The sequence below is a fragment of the Hyperolius riggenbachi genome, chromosome 12 (genome assembly GCF_040937935.1).
Source record: "Hyperolius riggenbachi isolate aHypRig1 chromosome 12, aHypRig1.pri, whole genome shotgun sequence".
Classification (NCBI taxonomy): Eukaryota; Metazoa; Chordata; class Amphibia; order Anura; family Hyperoliidae; genus Hyperolius; species Hyperolius riggenbachi.
The window spans coordinates 196,420,194-196,441,296 of NC_090657.1; the positions used below are offsets into that span (position 1 = coordinate 196,420,194).

General features: G+C 47.3%; 1 protein-coding gene across 1 annotated transcript in view; it reads left to right on the forward strand.

Annotated features, from left to right (window-relative positions):
• The window catches only part of TSHZ2 (teashirt zinc finger homeobox 2), a 242,326-nt gene extending 221,670 nt beyond the window's left edge, over positions 1-20,656 (forward strand). The window contains exon 4 of the mRNA XM_068263803.1: positions 16,320-20,656. Within this exon, the coding sequence (XP_068119904.1) occupies positions 16,320-19,363 (3,044 nt within the window). The 3' untranslated portion in view covers positions 19,364-20,656. The remainder of the gene's footprint in view (positions 1-16,319) is intronic.
• Positions 20,657-21,103: the final 447 nt, after the last annotated feature.

Below are 21,103 nucleotides of genomic sequence, written 5' to 3' on the forward strand. Positions count from 1 at the left end.
AAATCTTAAAAAGGCCGTGGACAGCTCTGGTCTTAAAGAGGCCTGGTCTGCTGCCTAAAACAATCATTCATGACCATTCCATGTGACTATTAGGTGCTCTGCTGGGCTCTCTACGGCCCAGTGCACACCAAACACCTCTAGCAGATCCGCAAAACGCTTGAGGTTTTTGAAGCAGATTTCAGAGCGATTCTAGGCATGTGGAGAGAGTTTTTTAAAACATGCCTAACCAAATATTGGTTCAGTAAAGTTGTTACTGAACAGCTTCTGTAACAAAAACGCCTGGAAAACCGCTGTGATCTAGCGTTTTTCAGAGCTGTTTTCCACTTTCCTATACTTTAACATTGAGGCAGAAACGCCTCAGAAATCACAAAAATGCTGCAGCCCCCGAGTTTGCGTTTGTGGAAAAAACGAACTGCTCTGGTCAGTGGCGTAGCTAAGGAGCTGTGGACCCTGATGCAAGTTTTACAATGGGGCCCCCCAAGCACCCTATACATAACAATTGATATGACACACCAAAACCTGCCAATGGCAACTACAGTGTCAGAGGTGCAAGAAGGGGATGGGGAACAGTTTGTTAATGATTACCACTATTCAAAGTATCTATGGAAGTCATTATTATGAGCACAGGACCAATAGAGAGCTAATACTGTAGTTGAGAAAGGGTCCTTCGGGGCTCCTCTGGCTCAAGGGCTCTGATGCGGTCGCAACCTCTGCAACCCCAATTGCTACACCCCTGGCTCTGGTGTGCACCATCCCATTCACTTTCATTAGCCAAGCGGTTTTCCACCTACAAGCGTTTTAAAAACCGCTTCAGAACCGCTCTGGTGTGCAGCAGCCCTACTAGCCTGTTCTATTCTATGGAGAGCGGAGGGTGATCGGGAGTTGCTCCAAGGCAGGAAAATCACCAGAAGTTCCAGTGAGAACATTAGGGGTCAGCGCTCCCATCTGATGGATAGCTAACTAGCACTTAGCGACACCAGCGGACACTTGTCATCACCCAAGATGTTCACAAACCATCTTCTATTCTGTTTGTGACTGTGGCCAAAATGACTCTGTACAATGCAGTGACAGGGATATGGAGGCTGCCATATTGATCTTCTTTTAAATAATACCAATTGGCTGTCATCCTGCTGATTTTCCATGCTTCAGTAATGTCTGAATCACACACCTGAAACAAGCATGCGGCAAATCCAGTCGGACCTTAGCCAGAAACCTCTGATCGGTATGCTTGTTCGGGTTCTATGGCTAAAAGTATTACAGCCAAATAGATCAGCAGGGCTGCCAGGCAACTGGTATTGTTTAAAATAAAATAAATATTTCAACCTCCATACCCTGCGCTCTCTTCAGGTTCCCTATGAATGCCAGGCTGCTTCTGCAGTGGTCAGAGAGCCGCTCTGTCTCTAGTGATGGTAGCAGTGGCGGTGGGTGGGCTGGCCTAATTCTGTCCATTTTCCTACCATATTCTATAATTCATACACGAGGTAGCATTGTGGCTTCCATACAATTGATGTGTCAGTTCTCCCTTTCAATGCCTGCTCTACAAATAACATTCCTGCAGAGAGAACCCTTAACCATGTGCTATTCGGAGCTTGTGTAGGAGAAGCTTTGCGGATGGAGCAGCACCTTGCCCATGTCCTGCCTGGTAAAGTATACATGCAGTGTATACGTATTTGTGCGTTGTTTGTTTAGTATGCGGCGAGAGTGGCGTGATTCATCGTCCTCCGCGTTCGCGCCTCTCATGTAGCTTGCTCGGTGGCGGTCTAGACTGTAATCTGCTCTTTTCAAGTCCGCTGCGCTCGGCGAATGAAAAGATTAAATGCTCTTTCTGTGCGCACACTGAAGTTTTCCCGCACTTGGGAAAATAATTTTTGATGTGAGCCTCTAAGAGAAAAAAGGGGAGATGACTGCTACTTCAATGCTTCTAAAACACGCAACATCAAGGCCCAATTCTGGCCTAAACTTGTGAATATTATCTCTATCAAGTGTAATTAAAATTATCTCCTGTTCTGCTGTGCAGTGCACAATCCCCCAACCTGTGCACTAATTAGAGGAAAAGTACAGACATGAAAGGGAGACTCTTACTTCCTGCTTCATTGTCTGATCAGAGACCAGGCCTTCACCTAACTCTAAACTCACACACGTTAGTAGTCACCCAAAGTGTCCATTTGTGATTGTTTCACTGCAGATAAAGAGTACATGTGTGTCCTGGAGCCGATACCCCTAACCACTCCATTACAATCAGTATTTATTTTGCTGTCTTTATAGTACCTTTTGAAGCACTTTACAGAATACTCAGTGATGCCCATAGCTGTCCCCCTCGGTCAGTATGCATGTTAGATTAGTTTGGCTCGGTACGATTAACAAGCTGGCACATCATTGCATTCCAGTGGATCTGGAGGTGTGGCCAGCTTCCAGGGACAACAAAGCGATGATTTGCGTATTCAGCAGTGATGCATTGTGGGAGACATCATATGCTCACTTCAATCTGAATAATTGCAATAGATTTGTATGATACTGTTTTTTTGTTGTGAACTCCTTTTGCGTCCTACCTTGTATGTTAACCCATTTATCCATTGTGCAGCGCTGCATAATGTGTTGGCGATTTATAAATACAATAAATAATAATAATTGAAAATACCTTCTGTTTTAGTGAGAGGGCTCTCTGATCCTTTTTAGCTCCTTACACACCCCTAGGAGGTCTGGTTCACCATGAGCTTGCTGGGAAATCTCTAAGCTGTCCCTCACAATCTAATCCCTACTCTAGTCATATACACTCACCTAAAGGATTATTAGGAACACCTTTTCAATCTCTCATTAAAGCAATTATCTAATCAACAAATCACATGGCAGTTGCTTCAATGCATTTAGGGATGTGGTCCTGGTCAAGAGAATGGGAATGAAAGGTGATTTAAGGCCCATACAGACGTCGGATTCGTCCGCACGCCAAATCCGCCTGGCGGATCGCTCAAACTCAGTCTTATCACGCGAACGACACTCTGTACACACGCCCGATTTGGCGTCGGAAAAATCCAACATCTGTATGGGCCTTTAAGCAATTTTGAGCGTGGCATGGTTGTTGGTGCCAGATGGGCCGGTCTGAGTATTCCACAATCTGCTCAGTTACTGGGATTTTCACGCACAACCATTTCTAGGGTTTACAAAGAATGGTGTGAAAAGGCAAAACATCCAGTATGCGGCAGTCCTGTGGGCGAAAATGCCTTGTTGATGCTAGAGGTCAAAGGAGAAGGGGCCGACTGATTCAAGCTGATAGAAGAGCAACGTTGACTGAAATAACCACTCGTTGCAACCGAGGTATGCAGCAAAGCATTTGTGAAGCCACAACACGCACAACCTTGAGGCGGCTAGGCTACAACAGCAGAAGACCCCACCGGATACCACTCATTTCCACTACAAATAGTAAAAAAAGAGGCGCAAGCTCACTAAAATTGGACAGTTGAAGACCGGAAAATGTTGCCTGGTCTTCTCTCGATACAGTCAGAATTTGGCGTAAACAGAATGAGAAAATTGATCCATCATGCCTCGTTACCACTGTGCAGGCTGGTGGTGGTGGTGTAATGGTGTGGGGGATGTTTTCTTGGCACACTTTAGGCCCCTTAGTGCCAATTGGGCATCGTTTAAATGCCACGGGTTACTTGAGCATTGTTTCTGACTATGTCCATCCCTTCATGACCACCATGTACCCATCCTCTGATTGCTACTTCCAGCAGGATAATGCACCATGTCACAAAGCTCGAATCATTTCAAATTGGTTTCTTGAACATGACAATGAGTTCACTGTACTAAAATGGCCCCCACAGTCACCAGATCTCAACCCAATAGAACATCTTTGGGATGTGATGGAACGGGAGCTGCGTACCCTGGATGTGCATCCCACAAATTTCCATCAACTGCAAGATGCTATCCTATCAATATGGGCCAACATTTCTAAAGAATGCTTTCAGCACCTTGTTGAATCAATGCCACGTAGAATTAAGGCTGTTCTGAAGGCGAAAGGGGGTCAAACACCGTATTAGTATGGTGTTCCTAATAATCCTTTAGGTGAGTGTATGTTCTCATCGTAGTTTACTCTGAACCTGCAGCGGGGAAACTTGCTTCAGGTTAGATACTCACCTATGTAGAGGGAAGGCTCTGAATCCCATACAGCCTTCCTGGTCCTCTCTCCATCCACTCATTCCAGAATGGTCCCCCCCCCCCCGTTTTATTTAATCATCCTGCTAGGTCGAATTCCTCTTCGGGACTCCACATGCGGCCTTCAGAAGTATTTGCATCCCAGAGTACTTCCGAAGATGAACAGATCCATATTGCTTATGAGTCCAGGCTCCTGCATGCACAGTACAGATGGGCTCATCTTCAGAAGCACTCAGCGACGCAAGTACTTCCAAGGCCTGCCAAGAAGTCCCAAAGACAGAGCTGGGTGCGTCAGTTCAATGGGGGACAGCAGTGGAACGGCGGGAAGGCTCTATGGGATCTACTGCCTTCACTTTCCATAGGTAAGTATTTAACCTGTCCATATAGTGTCCTGGCCCAGCGCTGCAAGGGTAGGGTGCTATCCACCAGGCCACTGTCCCCTGTAACAGATAAATCAGCAAGCATTTCGGGTTATCCCTGGTGTGTACACAGCTTAGTTGTCCCTCCTGTCTCAGGATACGTGGATCTCTGTACACTGTCAGAATGCAGGAATACTGATCCCGGACACTTCCACACTCCTGCTTCTGCTGGCTAAGTGCCCAATAGGGATTGGCTGGCAAAGTTTACCAATCTTGTACTGTGATATCCTGACAGGCAACTGCTGGAGAACTACAATTCCCAGCATGACCTACCAGATAGAGATTTTATTAAAGACGAAATCCTGAGAAGGAAAGCAATGCCAGTCTTATTAAATCCAGCAACGTTGGGACAACAATGTAAGAGAGAGATTCCTTTCCTTTACCAAAGACTGGATCTCACATATAACACATCGGAGGTTCCATCCAGAACTATAAGAAGTGTCCCTGGTGTCACTGACAGGCCTGTCTCTGTGGCCCCGCATGCTCACATCACAGGGAGAGCCAGACACCAGTCACTGGCGTGGCTTCCCCTGGCAGCAGCCACTCCTGTACAGCCAGGCTAGATATTACTGACTTATTTATGATGTAAATTTAGATGGTGCACCCGGTGCTGTCAGCAGGGCCGGGATAAATGGATGTGACAGGCATTAATAACAGCGGCAGGAGCGGCGCAGTTATGGGACATAAAACTGCATTTGTGAATTGTATTTACAGTAACGTGTGAGATTCTCATCAAGGCCTCTGCCAGCTGTGACACCTGCAGAAAAGCGTGTTCCAGGCGGAGGCCTGCCTTATCCTCTCACCCCTCACACTAATGGCTCCTGACTGCTGAGGCCAGGCGCTGTCCAGCAGCTCATGTATGGAACCAAAGATAGCAGTATTTCATATTCGAACCACACAGCTCCTTTGTGTTTTAGTGAGAAAAGTTTTCACCAGGGATACAGACAGCAGTAAAACCAGCAAGGTGAAGAGGCACCCGAAATATATAAAAAACTTCAAAATCAATAAAATAAAGAAAATTGAGGTGGCTTATGTCATAGCTTGTGGTAATCACTGATGGACTGCCGCTGTGCATGTGCTGCAGTTGTGGCTTGTGGTAATCACTGATGGACTGCCGCTGTGCATGTGCTGCAGTTGTGGCTTGTGGTAATTACTGATGGACTGCCGCTGTGCTTGTGCTGCAGTTGTGGCTTGTGGTAATCACTGATGTACTGCCGCTGTGCATGTGCTGCAGTTGTGGCTTGTGGTAATTACTGATGGACTGCCGCTGTGCTTGTGCTGCAGTTGGGGCTTGTGGTGATCACTGATGGACTGCCGCTGTGCTTGTGCTGCAGTTGGGGCTTGTGGTGATCACTGATGGACTGCCGCTGTGCATGTGCTGCAGTTGGGGCTTGTGGTAATCACTGATGGACTGCCGCTGTGCATGTGCTGCAGTTGTGGCAATCACTGATGGACTGCCGCTGTGCATGTGCTTCAGTTGTGGCTTGTGGTAATCACTGATGGACTGCCGCTGTGCATGTGCTGCAGTCATGGCTTGTGGTAATCACTGATGGACTGCCGCTGTGCATGTGCTGCAGTTGTGGCTTGTGGTAGTCACTGATGGACTGCCGCTGTCCATGTGCTGCAGTTGGGGCTTGTGGTAATCACTGATGGACTGCCGCTGTGCATGTGCTGCAGTTGTGGCTTGTGGTAATTACTGATGGACTGCCGCTGTGCTTGTGCTGCAGTTGTGGCTTGTGGTAATCACTGATGTACTGCCGCTGTGCATGTGCTGCAGTTGTGGCTTGTGGTAATTACTGATGGACTGCCGCTGTGCTTGTGCTGCAGTTGGGGCTTGTGGTGATCACTGATGGACTGCCGCTGTGCTTGTGCTGCAGTTGGGGCTTGTGGTGATCACTGATGGACTGCCGCTGTGCATGTGCTGCAGTTGGGGCTTGTGGTAATCACTGATGGACTGCCGCTGTGCATGTGCTGCAGTTGTGGCAATCACTGATGGACTGCCGCTGTGCATGTGCTTCAGTTGTGGCTTGTGGTAATCACTGATGGACTGCCGCTGTGCATGTGCTGCAGTCATGGCTTGTGGTAATCACTGATGGACTGCCGCTGTGCATGTGCTGCAGTTGTGGCTTGTGGTAGTCACTGATGGACTGCCGCTGTCCATGTGCTGCAGTTGGGGCTTGTGGTAATCACTGATGGACTGCCGCTGTGCATGTGCTGCAGTCATGGCTTGTGGTAATCACTGATGGACTGCCGCTGTGCGTGTGCTGCAGTTGTGGCTTGTGGTAATCACTGATGGACTGCCGCTGTGCATGTGCTGCAGTTGTGGCTTGTGGTAATCACTGATGGGCTGCTGCTGTGCATGTGCTGCAGCTGTGGCTTGTGGTAATCACTGATGGACTGCTGCTGTGCATGTGCTGCAGTCGTGGCTTGTGGTAGTCACTGATGGACTGCCGCTGTCCATGTGCTGCAGTTGTGGCTTGTGGTAATTACTGATGGACTGCCGCTGTGCATGTGCTGCAGTTGTGGCTTGTGGTAATCACTGATGGGCTGCAGCTGTGCATGTGCTGCAGTTGTGGCTTGTGGTAATCACTGATGGACTGCAGCTGTGCATGTGCTGCAGTTGTGGCTTGTGGTAATCACTGATGGACTGCCGCTGTGCATGTGCTGCAGTTGTGGCTTGTGGTAATCACTGATGGACTGCTGCTGTGCATGTGCTGCAGTTGTGGCTTGTGGTAATCACTGATGGACTGCCGCTGTGCATGTGCTGCAGTTGTGGCTTGTGGTAATCACTGATGGACTGCCGCTGTGCATGTGCTGCAGTTGTGGCTTGTGGTGATTACTGATGGACTGCAGCTGTGCATGTGCTGCAGGTGTGGCTGGTATCTGCAGGTATCATCATTTTCGAAGTAGCTCGTAAGCTGAAAAGGTCTGTGCACCTCGCCTTTGGAGAGATCTAAAATGTCTTACACTTCTTGTGAATAGCTTCCTATGGCTTGTGGTTAAACCTGTGGCTGCAGCAGTGATGAGATTTACTGACATCATAGCGATGGTGACATCACTGCCGCGCTTACTGCACCTCCCTCATCAACCAGTGGGACTTTACGACGATTTTACGAGCCCCACAAATGAATTACGTACAGCGCCAACAGGAGAAATATTAGAATTTTAAATGCGGTTGATAATCATTGAAATTCCGCTCTGACTTCATCAACATGCAGACTAGGCAGACGCGTTCAGCGGCCGATGGCCTCCCCCTGTATATCACCGGGCAAATGAGGTCACATTGATTTTTTAAGGAAATTATGTTCCTATCAAAGACATAGATAAGAGGGCCAATGCTGTATGGTGGGCCGGCCTTTCTGTCACTTATCATTATTAACCTCTTCATCATGACACAACTGAGCACTGCTTTTATTATTGGCTATAAAGCAAAACTGTGTAGGAATATAACATTTGGAACAAGGTGCCCAAGTAATCATACTATTGCAGATCTAGGTATGGAAGCACTCGCCTCCTGAAGTGACCTCTCTCTCTCCTGCTCAATAGCAAAGGGTGTCTACTAATGGTAAGGATACGTTTCACAAGGCTCTCCCGGTTCTCAGATTAAACAAAGTGCCACCCCAGTGCTAGAAGGAAACATAAGGGGCCTAAGCTACACCTTGGCATTGGGATGATGTGCCAATGATTCCCTGAGGAAGCATGAGAAACCTGTGAAACCTGTCTTTACCACTGGTGTCGATGAGACTTATTTTGTTATTTTGGGAGGTAAGAGCCCACATTAATATTCTGTTTACAGTAGAGTCCTGGTTATCCTGAACTCGACTAACCAGCAGTGTTAACTAACAAGCATAAATCACCGGCAGTACTCACAGTGGTGAAGGCCAACTTCATAGGCTGTCTGTGGCCTCTGCTGTGATTAACCCTTTGGGGACCGGCTTCCTAACCCCCCCTTAAGGACCAGGCGATTTTGCATGGGGGGGGCAAGTTTGTGAGGGTCAGGCAGTGTGGCTGGGTAGGTGTGTGTTCCCCTCTGTGGCCAGGTGTCCCCTCTGTAGCCAGCAGCCTTTACTCAGCTCCTAGGCTCCAGCGATGAGCAGCTGTAGCCCCCTCCGCTGTCGCCGGCATCCCCGCTCGTACTGACGCTCAGTTCTGGGTCGCAGCTAGATCACGTCATCAAGCCGGGACCCGACACTTAACACAGAACGAGTGGGGATGCCAGTGAGAACGGATGGGAGCGCCGATCGCCGGGGGAATGTAAGAAAGGTCAGTGGATCCTCTTCTTTCCCCCCTACTGCCGCATCGCTAAACAGTGATCACTATGATCCGCCGGCGATCACAGTGATCACGTGATCAGAAGCCATACGCGATGTCAGCTGTCATATGACAGCTTAATCTCCCCTCTCGGGTGCACACGATCACGTCGGGAGCGGAAACGGCGGGTGGCGCAGATCCTACGCCGCATCAGGCTAGAACAGCCACAAGTGTGTGTGGTAATAGGATCTACATTACACGGTCCGGAAAAGGTTAAAGAGGATCTGTAACGTCAAAACGTCCCCTGGGGGGTACTCACCTCGGGTGGGGGAAGCCTCCGGATCCTAATGAGGCTTCCCACGCCGTCCTCAGTCCCTCAGGGGTCTCGCTGCAGCCCTCCCTGGAGTCCGTGCAAGATGACGTCAATATTTACCTTCCCGGCTCCTGTGCAGGCGCTCTGACGGCTGTTGGCTCAGAAGTAGGTGGAAATACCTGATCGCCGTCGGGTCTGCTCTACTGCGCAGGCGCAAGTCTCCGGCGCCTGCGCAGTAGAGCGGACCCGACTGAGATCGGGTATTTCCGTCTACTTCGGAGCCGAAAGCAGCCACAGCGCCCCCGCTGGAGCCAGCAAAGGTAAATATTGAATTTACAGTCGGGTCTGTCGCCGGCTGTTCGGAGGGCTTCAGCGAGACCCCCGTGGGACAGAGGACGGCGTGGGAAACCTCATTAGGATCCGGAGGCTTCCCCCACCCGAGGTAAGTACCCCCCAGGGGATGTTTCTTTAAAGACTGGGTTCCACAGCTCCCCCAAGGTTAATATACATTCAGTTACTGTAGTTTAACATTTAATACACAGTTCATGGTATGTATATGTAGAGTGGGGTATAGCACTGTATTAGCTAGGCCTATTTTTAACACTGGGTCTCAAGCAACCAGAAAGCACACTTACCCGACATCAGCCAATACCTATCAGTGCCAGATAACCAAGACTCTAATGTATGTTCCGGGGCACCTTTGTGCCAACTGTGCGGTAGACGAGGCGGGAGGGGTCAGCCCTGGGAGACACGGCCACATATGATCATACCCTCACTGATGACAGTGTGTTATTCAGCCGAAGACACAATGCCAGGAAAAACACCATTTTTTACCAGGTGCCAGAAACTAACAATTCATTGCGGGAGGAAGAAAGACTTTTCCGACATGATGGCAGAACAAAAGAGTGATGAAAGGCGCACACTCGTTAATCATTAGCGTCATTTGTCAGCGCGCGCCGTACCTGCGTGGGACTGAGATCCAGCACTCCCATAACACATAAACTAAATTAATCTCTTCCAACAGCCTCGCTAGTCATACACTTTTGTTTACCATGATCATCGGCGAGGGCATCTGCGCCATCAATCTGTCACTGCCGCCTGCCTGCCCGGGACACACTGACATTGCTTTAAAGGGTCATTGCACTCACAAGTGACATCTCAGCTCTAGGTGGAGCCCGGTGGGCTGGATCACCAGCAGCTTCATGTATCACTTGTAGCATGGCCTCCCTGCCAGTAGTAGGCCCACTCACCTGGGAGATTTGGGGCATTCTTCCCACTCATTTACTTGTATTCTTTATAAAATTATTCTAGATTCTTCTCATTACGTGGTCCCTTTAAGGCTATGATAATTATTTACAGCCTGGGGAAATGCTCCGCAGCACATTCTGGCCTCCTTCTCCTCCTGATGGTGGATTTGACAAACCCAAATCCACTATCAGTCTCTCCTGACAGCGTATTAATCACATCAGTCATCCTGGAGGACAGCCGCTGATTCTGGGATTTTTATAGGTCAATTAAAACATATTACCTTTCATTGTGGGGATTTAGAGGTAATAAAACCGTGAAGCGTCGCTGCCCTGCCATACATTCATCTGCATTTGATGGATCTGTCATTAAATTACATAAACTTGTCATTTCTTCTGACACACTGCGGTGATCAGAGGTATATCTCTTCTTCCTGATCGTGTTTCACAGCATTCCCATTGCTTTACTATATGAAGTACGGACATATGACACTGGACTATAAAGTCACACCCATCCCACCCACTGACCACACCGTGACCTCCCTGTACCTTATGGCACAAGCCCTCCCAGCAGGTGACAGGAAGTTGGGGCGTTGGAGGCACAGCGGAAACTCACATGCTCGCTATTTATAGCCGCAGTTGACATAGCTGATATATTGGGCGCCGCGGGGCAACAAATTTGTCTCAATTGTTTATATTAAACATTCGCAGAGCCCAATTTTTTTTGTGCACAGTTGCAAAGGCAGTGCAGTAATAGGGGAGTTTCGGGGGGGGGGGGGGGGGGAGAGGGGGGTCTTTCTAGGGAAAAACGTTCTTCGAGTGAACAGAGATTCTGATCAGAAGAAAAATCGTTCACTACACCATCAACGACACAATCTTTGCTTCCTGTTTATCACAACCAACAAGAAAATCCAATTTTTGGTTTAATGACAATCCAATCGTTCGTAATCGATGGTGCCCATCAACAGAGATTATTTACAACTAATCCGAACAGAATTTCTGATCGCTTAATTTTTTTTGCTAGAAATTGGACTGTTAGTGGCCACCTTTAGTCATGGTGGGGGGAGGGGTATGTTAGGCATTGTGGGGGGAGGGGTAGGTTAGGCATTGTGGGGTAGGATAGGCATTGTGGGGGTAGGGTAGGTTAGGCATTGTGGGGAAGGGGTAGGTTAGGCATTGAGGGGGGAGGGGTAGGATAGGCACTGTGGGGGAGGGGTAGGTTAGGCACTGTGGGGGAGGGGTAGGTTAGGCATTGTGGGGGGAGGAGTAGGTTAGGCATTGTGGGGGAGGGGTAGGTTAGGCATTGTGGGGGAGGGGTAGGTTAGGCATCGTGGGGGGAGGGGGAGGTTAGGCATTGTGGGGGGAGGGGTGGGGGGAGGAGTAGGTTAGGCATCATGGGGGGAGGGGTAGGTTAGGCATTGTGGTGGTAGGAAAGGCATTGTGGGGGAGGGGTAGGTTAATGCATCATGGGGGAGGAGTAGGTTAGGCATTGTGGGGGGGGGGAGTAGGTTAGGCATTGTGGGGGTAGGAAAGGCATTGTGGGGGAGGGGTAGGTTAGGCATCATGGGGGGAGGGGGAGGTTAGGCATCATGGGGGGGGAGGTTAGGCATTGTGGGGGAGGGGTAGGTTAGGCATTGTGGGGGGAGGGGTGGGGGGAGGAGTAGGTTAGGCATCATGGGGGGAGGGGTAGGTTAGGCATTGTGGGGGTAGGAAAGGAATTGTGGGGGAGGGGTAGGTTAATGCATCATGGGGGGAGGAGTAGGTTAGGCATTGTGGGGGAGGAGTAGGTTAGGCATTGTGGGGGTAGGAAAGGCATTGTGGGGGAGGGGTAGGTTAGGCATCATGGGGGGAGGGGGAGGTTAGGCATCATGGGGGGAGGGGGAGGTTAGGCATTGTGGGGGAGGAGTAGGTTAGGCAACGGTAGAGAAAAGGCTTGAGTGAGAGTAGGGTTAGATTTAGCCATAGTAAATGTTAGCAATATTCTACAAGCTGCTTTTTCCAGCACCCGAATATTAAATAAATTAAATTAAAATTTCTTATATTTACAATATTCATGTATAAATGATTTCATCAGTGTTTGCCCATTGTCAAATCTTTCCTCACTCTCATTTATGTTTTTAAATGTATCACAGCATCTTTGCTGCCGGCAGGTGCTTCACTGCAGAATATTTGCTTACTGTGTGTTTTGAAGTGAGCAGAAACAACACTTGGTCTCTGAGTGCTCTGGGGCGTAAGGCTGTGTAAGGCATCATAGCCTAGGCTAAACATCATTGGGAGTGAAGGGTTAAATACCAATATATAGCAATGCAGTAGAGTACAAATCAGTACTCACAGTGATGAAGGCAAACTTTTTAAGCGGTTTATGGGCTCTGCTGTGCTTATAGACTGGGTTCCACGCCTCCTCCAAGGTTAATATTGTTTCAATTACTGTATTTTAATAGAGTGGAGTATAGCACTGTATTAGCTAGGTCTATTTTTAATATTGAGGACCCTTTTCCACTGCTGCTTGCGCTTGTATTTTACTGTATACTTGGCTACTGCAGGTCTTTTCACTTGTATGGTGCTGTAGACTCTGCCACTGCAGCCCTGTTTACGTGTAAGGTGCTATAGACTTGGCTATTGCAAGCCTGTTTACTTGTAGGGTGTTGTATACTAGGCCACTGCGGGCCTTTTCACTTCTACAGTGCTGTATACCTGGCTACTTCAGGTCTGTTCACTTGCATGTTACTGTAAACCAGGCCACTGCAGGCCAGTTCACTTTTTATAGACTCCAGCATCATTGCTCTATTTAGTTGTTTAATGCTATAGACCAGGGGTCAGGAACCTTTTTGGCTGGGAGAGCCATAAACGCCACATATTTTGAAATGTAATTCTGTGAGAGCCATACAATATGTTTCAAACTGGGACAATGCACATGTGCAGCAGAAGGCTCACGTCCCTGTTGCCATGGTGATGTGTATAAAGTTGAATCCCCGGGCAGCGGAAGTGTCAGACACGTCTTCAACTTTTCTTAGGTTTCAGCAACATCAGCAATTTCCAGACAGGAGAAATACCGACTAACAGCTTGTACAATTAGCTAACTGACTTGGGGGTTTATTCACTTTGTAGGACGAGATCCCTGCACTTTGGCGCAATAGGCCACCTGTCAAGTGACAAGAAGCCTATTGGGCCAATCAAATTGCGGGGATCTAATCCTACAAAGTCACTGGACTTGACAGGGTCCAGAGTGGGACAATTGGAGAAGCCATTTGTTTTGGGGTAGCGCAAGTAAGTTAGTAGTGCATGCTATAGCAGTAGGGTGCCTACTTTGAAAATTTTATTTGCGCTGCCACACTGAGCTGCGCTGCTTGAGCAGTGTAGCTTAGTGAATGAACCCCTACTGATTTGTATGTGAACCAGATGTAGCCATCAAAAGAGCCACATCTGGCTCCCAAGCCATAGGTTCCCTAACCCTGCTATAGACTGTATCACTGTACATGTGATCAGGTCCACAGTGGAATGGACTCCTCAACCGTTGGCAAATTCCGTTATGTGATGTTGCAGCCCAGGTGGGAATTCTACCTACGGAGTATGAAACCGAGCTGCGCCTGAAGTCTCCGAATTGCAGCTGAGCCTGCACAGTGTCAGTAGCGCTTTACCTTATGACTTACACTGCGAAGCGACGGCGGAAGTCATTGGAGTCAGTGGGCAACACAGTAACGTAACCGACGGGAGCCAAGTGCGCATGCGCAGACTGACAGGTATCCTAGTAACGTCCTTCCTATCCAGCAGGAAGTACGTCACTGAGCGGGGGCGGGGCTATGCATATGACTCTGTCGGCGCACTCTGCTACAGGGTCACATGTTTGTAATTTTTTGCATTGCAGGGGGATACGGCAGGATCACCATATCCCCACCGCAATGAAAAGTGTAAAACCGGCCTAGCGGACACCTGAAGCGAGAATGACATGGAGGCTAACCTGTTCATTTCCTTCTGAACAATGCACATTGCCTGGCTGACCTCCTCTGTCTCTAATCATTTTAGCTATAATGCCTGAACAAGCGTGCAGATCAGGTGCTCCGACTGCATTTGCTGCATGCTTGTCTCAGGTCTGTAATTAGGACCCTACTAAGACATGAAAGATCAGCAGGATGCCAGGCAATGTGCATTGTTTAAAAGGAAATAAATATGGCAGCCTCCGTATCTCTTTCACTTCAGGTGTCCTTTAATTACCCACGTTGTGAATCCCCCCTTAGTCCTGCAGGAATATTCCTCTTTATGACATTTTGTGGCGGTTTGAGCGGCTGTGTTATTGTACTCCGTTCAGCATGTTGGTGAGAATTAATATCCTAACCCCCCCCCCTCTGATTTTCACTTTTGTTTGCCATTATAAAGTGAAAGGTATTTTTTTTCCTGGCTGCCTGCTGGTTTTAAATGTACAAAACCCCAGTGTGCTATTCCATTAGCTGCCCTACAGCGCTGCAGTCTACAATCTCCCCAAGGCTGTTGTGAAATATTGATGAAATTTCAGCTTTTGTGGCTTTCTGTGATAGCTCTAAACATTTGTCTGATGTGAGCTGACCTCCATTGCATCTTTCAGAGGAATATGCGGCACGACTTCAAAGGCCGCAAAACGCATTGTTCCCCCAAACGTTCAAACGCTTCGCCGCCTAGAGATCCGAGAGGAGGAAGATGTCTGCGAAACAGATCCCCCTCCTTTACAAACACTATACATGTTACCTCGCCGTTCCTCACTCAGCCAAAGAGCTTGTGCACCCCAAAAAACAGCCAATGACCATTGTTTACTGTATGACCTGCTCCGCCCACTGAAGCCCACATCAGCCATTTGCTGCTTTCTGTAAAAATGATGCAGTGAAATATTCAGGATACCTGCTATTACAGCATTTTTTCTATTTTCAGCACCACTTCCTATTATCTATATACTGCAGTATGCTGGTATGTAGTCCCGCCCTCCCAGTGATGTCACAGCCTAGGCTGATTAGATATGCAGAAGCCTCACCCCCAGAGCATTCTGGGAGACCAGGTATATTTTGACCAAGTACATTATGCAGATGAGCTGCAGGACTGACATAAAGGCTGATCTCATAAGGTTGCTATGTAACAGGGAACAGAGCCATAACACTTGCTAATTAACTGGAGCAGTCACTAGACCCCATGGAGGCCCCAAGCACTCACGGATCTCTTTTGCAGACACTCCTCTATTTGTCTGAGGAAGCGGGTTGTATCCTGCGAAACGTGAAAAAAAGTTTTGGAGTTTAGCAAGCCCACCGCTACCTCCTTTTTAACCAGTTTTTTTATGTATTCTATCCTTTGTTGGCACCCCTGATAAATCTATTTTGCTTCAACCCACTATTTTCTAAAAACAAATTCTGCCCCCTACGTGTGGCTAATTAGCAAATGTAGGAGAATATGCCTACTCTTAAAGCGGACCTGAACTCACAACTTCCTCGTTGCTCTAAAAGATGAGCATAAACATCTGCAGTGTGCCTACATCCTGCTTTCATAAAAGCAGACATAAGGTTAACATTCTGTGTTTACAAATTAGCTGCTCTGCTGAGGCAGTCAGCTTACACAGCTGAGAGATCAAATTATAGTTGTGATTAGTCACAAATGAGGGGTAATTAGACGGACTAAACTCTCTATAATACATACAGGGTGCATTTCTCTCTCCTTCAGGTCCACTTTAAGACCTCCATGGCCTTAGAGATCTATGCATTGGAAGGTTTCCTCCCATTTTAAGGCAAAATATTATTAATTATCTTATTAAAGGCAGACTTTTTTTTACATGTAAAATGTGAAAAGCTTCTCATAAAAACTTGTGCTTGTAAAAATGTTGATAACCATTCTGCCTTTTTCCTTCTTATCTTAGTCTGACTTTGCTTTTGTTAATGTGTTGCCAATATGGGTTTCAAATGTTAACATCGTGCATTCTTATGTTTTCAGGTTACGTCCAAGATGGAGAGGACTTGAAGGAAGACAGTGTAAAAGATGAGGAGGAAGAAGATGACGACAGCTCCTCTACCGCCCATCTCCAGGACAGTGCCTACTCTCCCACGGATGAGGAACAAGAGGTAGCTGGAGAGCTAAAGAGGAGCATCAGCTTCCATGACTCTCCAGCAAGTCACACATGCAACCAAGATGGGGAAAATGAGTCTTTGCTGAGTGATGCCAGCGACCATGTGGCAGACATGAAGAGCTTATCATCTTCTAAAGATGCTCAGGACCAAAAAACAACTCCCCCGCCTAGGCTGCAAACCGAAGCGCAGGACTGCATAGATAAGATGAAAGTGGCCTATGCCAACATACTGTCTGACTCCTACTGGAAAAACTTGGGGCTTAGTTTGAAGTCGCCTCACGTCCAGAAAAAAACTTGTGAAACCCGCAATGGAACCAGCAAAGGGGAGTTTGACTGGCATCAGGATGCTCTTACGAAAAGTTTACAGCAAAGCATACCTGCAAAATCTATTTCCAAACCAAACCTGTTCAGTTCTGTCCAGCTGTATCGGCAAAATTCCAAAATGTACGGCACTGTTTTCACAGGTGCTAGCAGGTTTCGCTGCAGGCAGTGCAGCGCAGCCTATGACACCTTGGTGGAGTTAACTGTACATATGAACGAAACCGGCCATTACCAAGATGACAACCACAAGAAAGACAAGCACAGACCAGCCAGTTACACAAAGTCGAGGAAAAGGGCGTTTCACGACATGGACAAGGAGGATGCCCAGAAAGTTTTAAAGTGCATGTTCTGTGGTGACTCATTTGACTCTCTCCAAGATCTGAGCGTCCACATGATAAAAACAAAACATTACCAAAAAGTGCCTTTGAAGGAACCCATCCCAAGCATCTCAACTAAAATGGTCTCTTCAAAAAAGCGAGTGTTTGAAGTGACTCGACCGTGCTCACCAGATTCAACCACAGGAACCTTTGGGGAACACTGCAGCACACAAAAAGGTTCTAATGCCCAGCTGTCCTCAAACAACCGCTATGGCTATCAGAATGGTGCCAGCTATACCTGGCAGTTCGAAGCCTGCAAATCTCAGATCCTCAAGTGCATGGAGTGCGGCAGTTCACATGACACTTTACAGCAACTAACGACTCACATGATGGTCACTGGACATTTCTTGAAAGTTACCAATTCAGCCTCAAAAAAGGGTAAGCAATTGGTCTTAGACCCATTAGCTGTGGAGAAGATGCAGTCCCTCTCAGATTCTCCATCCAGCGACAGCCAGTCCAAGCCATCCGCAAGCTCTCCCTCTGGAGGATCGACATCTGAATTGATGACCAGCAAAGAATGTAAAATCGATAACTCAGATGATGGTAGCAAAGATGAAAAGACAGACACGAGTGAGGAACACAGCAATGTCCTAGAAAAACCTTTAGATCCAGCGCTGAAATATCAGTACTTAAGAGAAGAGGATTTGGAAGATGCTTCAAAAGAAGGTGGTGACATTTTGAAATCACTAGAAAACACAGTAACCTCAGCCATCAACAAGGCCCAAAATGGAGCCCCAAGCTGGAGTGCCTACCCCAGCATCCATGCCGCATACCAGATATCAGATGTCATGAAACCTTCCATGGGCCTCAGTTCTCAAGTAATGCAAATGAGACCTACCTTCTCCAACAAGTTTAGGCCCATTGCTCCCAAGTCCAAATCTATACCTCTTACCTGCAATACTTCTCCTGAACCCCATCTTACACAAGTTAAAGAGGAATCTGAAGATGCAGAGGTGGAAAAAGAAACGACAGATGAGGTTGAGATGGATGCAATACCAGCAGACAAAAGTGAAGAGTCCCCAAAAACAGAAGTTCTACTTGAGACAAGAAAAGAGCCAAGCATCTCACCAAGGTCAGAGGAAAAGCTTAAACCGACTTGTGAGAAAACAAAGCCAAAATTCTTGGAACCTCCATTAGGAACTGAAGAGTGTTCAGCACTGAGAAGTTCAGCAAACTGCTCCCCTGACATCCCATGCGTGAATCCCCTCAGTGCTTTACAGTCTGTACTTAATAATCATTTAGGAAAAGCCTCTGAGTCTCTGAGGCCTTCAGCAAGCTCCAATTCCACAAGCTTGGTCACAATGTTCCAGAAATCTCCAGTGAACCGTGTGGAAAAGCCAGCTGTGTGTCATACTCCTCCACGACCTACCGGCCAATATTTATTTGAAACCAGTGACCAACCAATTGACCTTACTAAATCCAAGAATAAAAAATCTGAATCTGTGAAAGCCCAGTCTTGCAGGTCTCCATGTCAGAAGCACGCTCTGTCAGACATAGCAGATATGGTTAAAATTCTCCCAAAGGCTACAACCCCAAAGCATGTTTCTTCTGGAAGACTGGGTTCCATGAAACTAGACATAGACTCTAGGCGCATTGATGAAGTCTCCACCGAGGTGTCCTCACTACATAAAAGAAAGGGAAGACAATCTAACTGGAATCCCCAACATCTCTTAATCTTACAAGCCCAGTTTGCCTCAAGTCTGTTTCAGACTTCAGAAGGAAAATATTTGTTATCGGACCTAGGGCCTCAAGAACGGATGCAGATTTCAAAGTTTACTGGACTTTCTATGACCACAATCAGCCACTGGTTGGCTAATGTCAAGTACCAGCTGCGGAAGACTGGTGGCACAAAATTTTTGAAAAACATGGACAAGGGGCACCCTGTGTTTTACTGCAGTGACTGTGCATCTCAGTTTAGAACCCCTTCCAGCTACATAAACCACTTAGAGACCCACCTTGGGTTCCAGATGAAAGATATGAATAGACTGGCTGTAGAGCAGCAAACTAAGGTAGATAAGGAGATCTCTCGAGTGGCTGTTCAGCAGTCACCCCAACCTGTAGCCGGAGAAGAGGACACGGACTCAAAGTTTAAGTGTAAACTGTGCTGTCGGACATTTGCCAGCAAGCACGCAGTCAAGCTGCACTTAAGCAAAACCCATAGCAAGTCCCCAGAACACCATTCACAATTTGTAGCCGAGGTTGATGAGGAATAATTTGTACATGATGCTTTTATTCTTAGTTTAATCTTTTTTTTTTTTCTCCTTTTAACTGTACAGTTTAAGAAACCAACAGAACGGGCTTGTGTGCTTTCATAGAAGTAGTAAACCTATTGAAGTGGTATATGTCAGTGTATATACTATCTGGTGATGTATATACTGGTCTACTTTGCGTTATGTTCCGGCTGGTTATAGACCTCGCCAAATTCAGATTTGTCATTTCCTTTTGTTTTTTTTTTACAGAATGTTGCTGCTAAATCCGCATCCCCAAAAAACAATCCACCAGCTGTAACCAGACTAGGTCACTAGGCGAAATGCTTTAGGGTACATACAGGCTGGCAGTCCAGATGCATTTCCCAGAGTGCTGCTGTATGTGAGTGACAAGCATCCAGTCTGTGGCACTATATAGCTCATCTTATGATGAAGATCCCACGCACTGCATGATTTCAGTTTCTAGATGACACAGTAGGGCCCTTTTGAAGTTTTTTCCATAAGTTAGATGATGTTCTGTGTGCTGGACCTCATCACCCTGAGGTCAACACCTAGCAGGTAGAGATGGTAGCAAGAGTTCCCTAACCTCTCAGGGAAAAGGACTCTGTCTGTCAAAGTAGGGATAAAGAAGTCACTTTGGTCTTCACGTTTCGACCAAAAATGCTCATAACAATTGTTTGGAGTTGCCAACAGCAGGCTTTCTGTTGTGGGCAGTTGAAAGCTGTGGTTTTATATGTTTTTACACAGCCTGCTGGGTGCTAAAGTGCTGTTTGTACAAGTACTGGTTATTGGAAGCAGTCACCTGTCATGTCAACGTTGTGTTTTGAAGCCTGGGATCATCCCACCAATCACAGGCTGAAGGGAGGTCCCAGACCTCATGATGCAAGCGTCACATGACTAGATATGCCTACTAATGACTGGCATTCATGCAAGGGGCTCTTCAGACCCAAATAGCAGTGGCTTATGTAGATACGCGTACAGCTGCTATATTCAACAGGAACATCAACACAAGCTCTTGTAGTAGAGGTGGATGAACACCCTGTAGAAAAAGTCACAGGAGACAAAAAACGGGAGCCCAGTAGTGCAATATGTCAATGACTACAATAAAAGAAAATAAATTAGAAGCACTACTCACAAAGGGAGGTTGCTGGGGGCAACCAACCACAGGAAGCAGGTGGAGACAATAAACCCGACTCCACTCGGGGTGGTCCTAGCCAGAACCGAAAGGATGGTCGCTCTCTTAGTGGAAAAAGGATGTGTTCGGGGGTATAATTAGCATGTAAAAGGGAAAGAGGCGCCCTGGTGTAATAAAAGCATCTAAAATCAGCTTAAAATTGAAAAGTGATATGAGGTAGCTTACCTCAATGACGAAACCTCTGTAGTTAATACAAGGGATTTTTATTAGCACAGGCAACGCGTTTCGCGGGTCTCGGCCCGCTTCATCAGGCCAGTAAAAGTGCCAAATAGAAAATATCATCTAGCATAGGGAGCCTCTGTGTGAGAGGCTCCCTATGCAAGATGATATTTTCTATTTGGCACTTTTACTGGCCTGATGAAGCGGGCCGAGACCCGCGAAACGCGTTGCCTGTCCTGAGAAGCTACCTCATATCACTTTTCGATTTTAAGCTGATTTTAGATGCTTTTATTACACCAGGGCGCCTCTTTCCCTTTTACGTATCAACACAAGCTAGCAATATACAAGTATGCCAATTCTCATTCAGGAAACCTTATAGATCAGTGATGGCT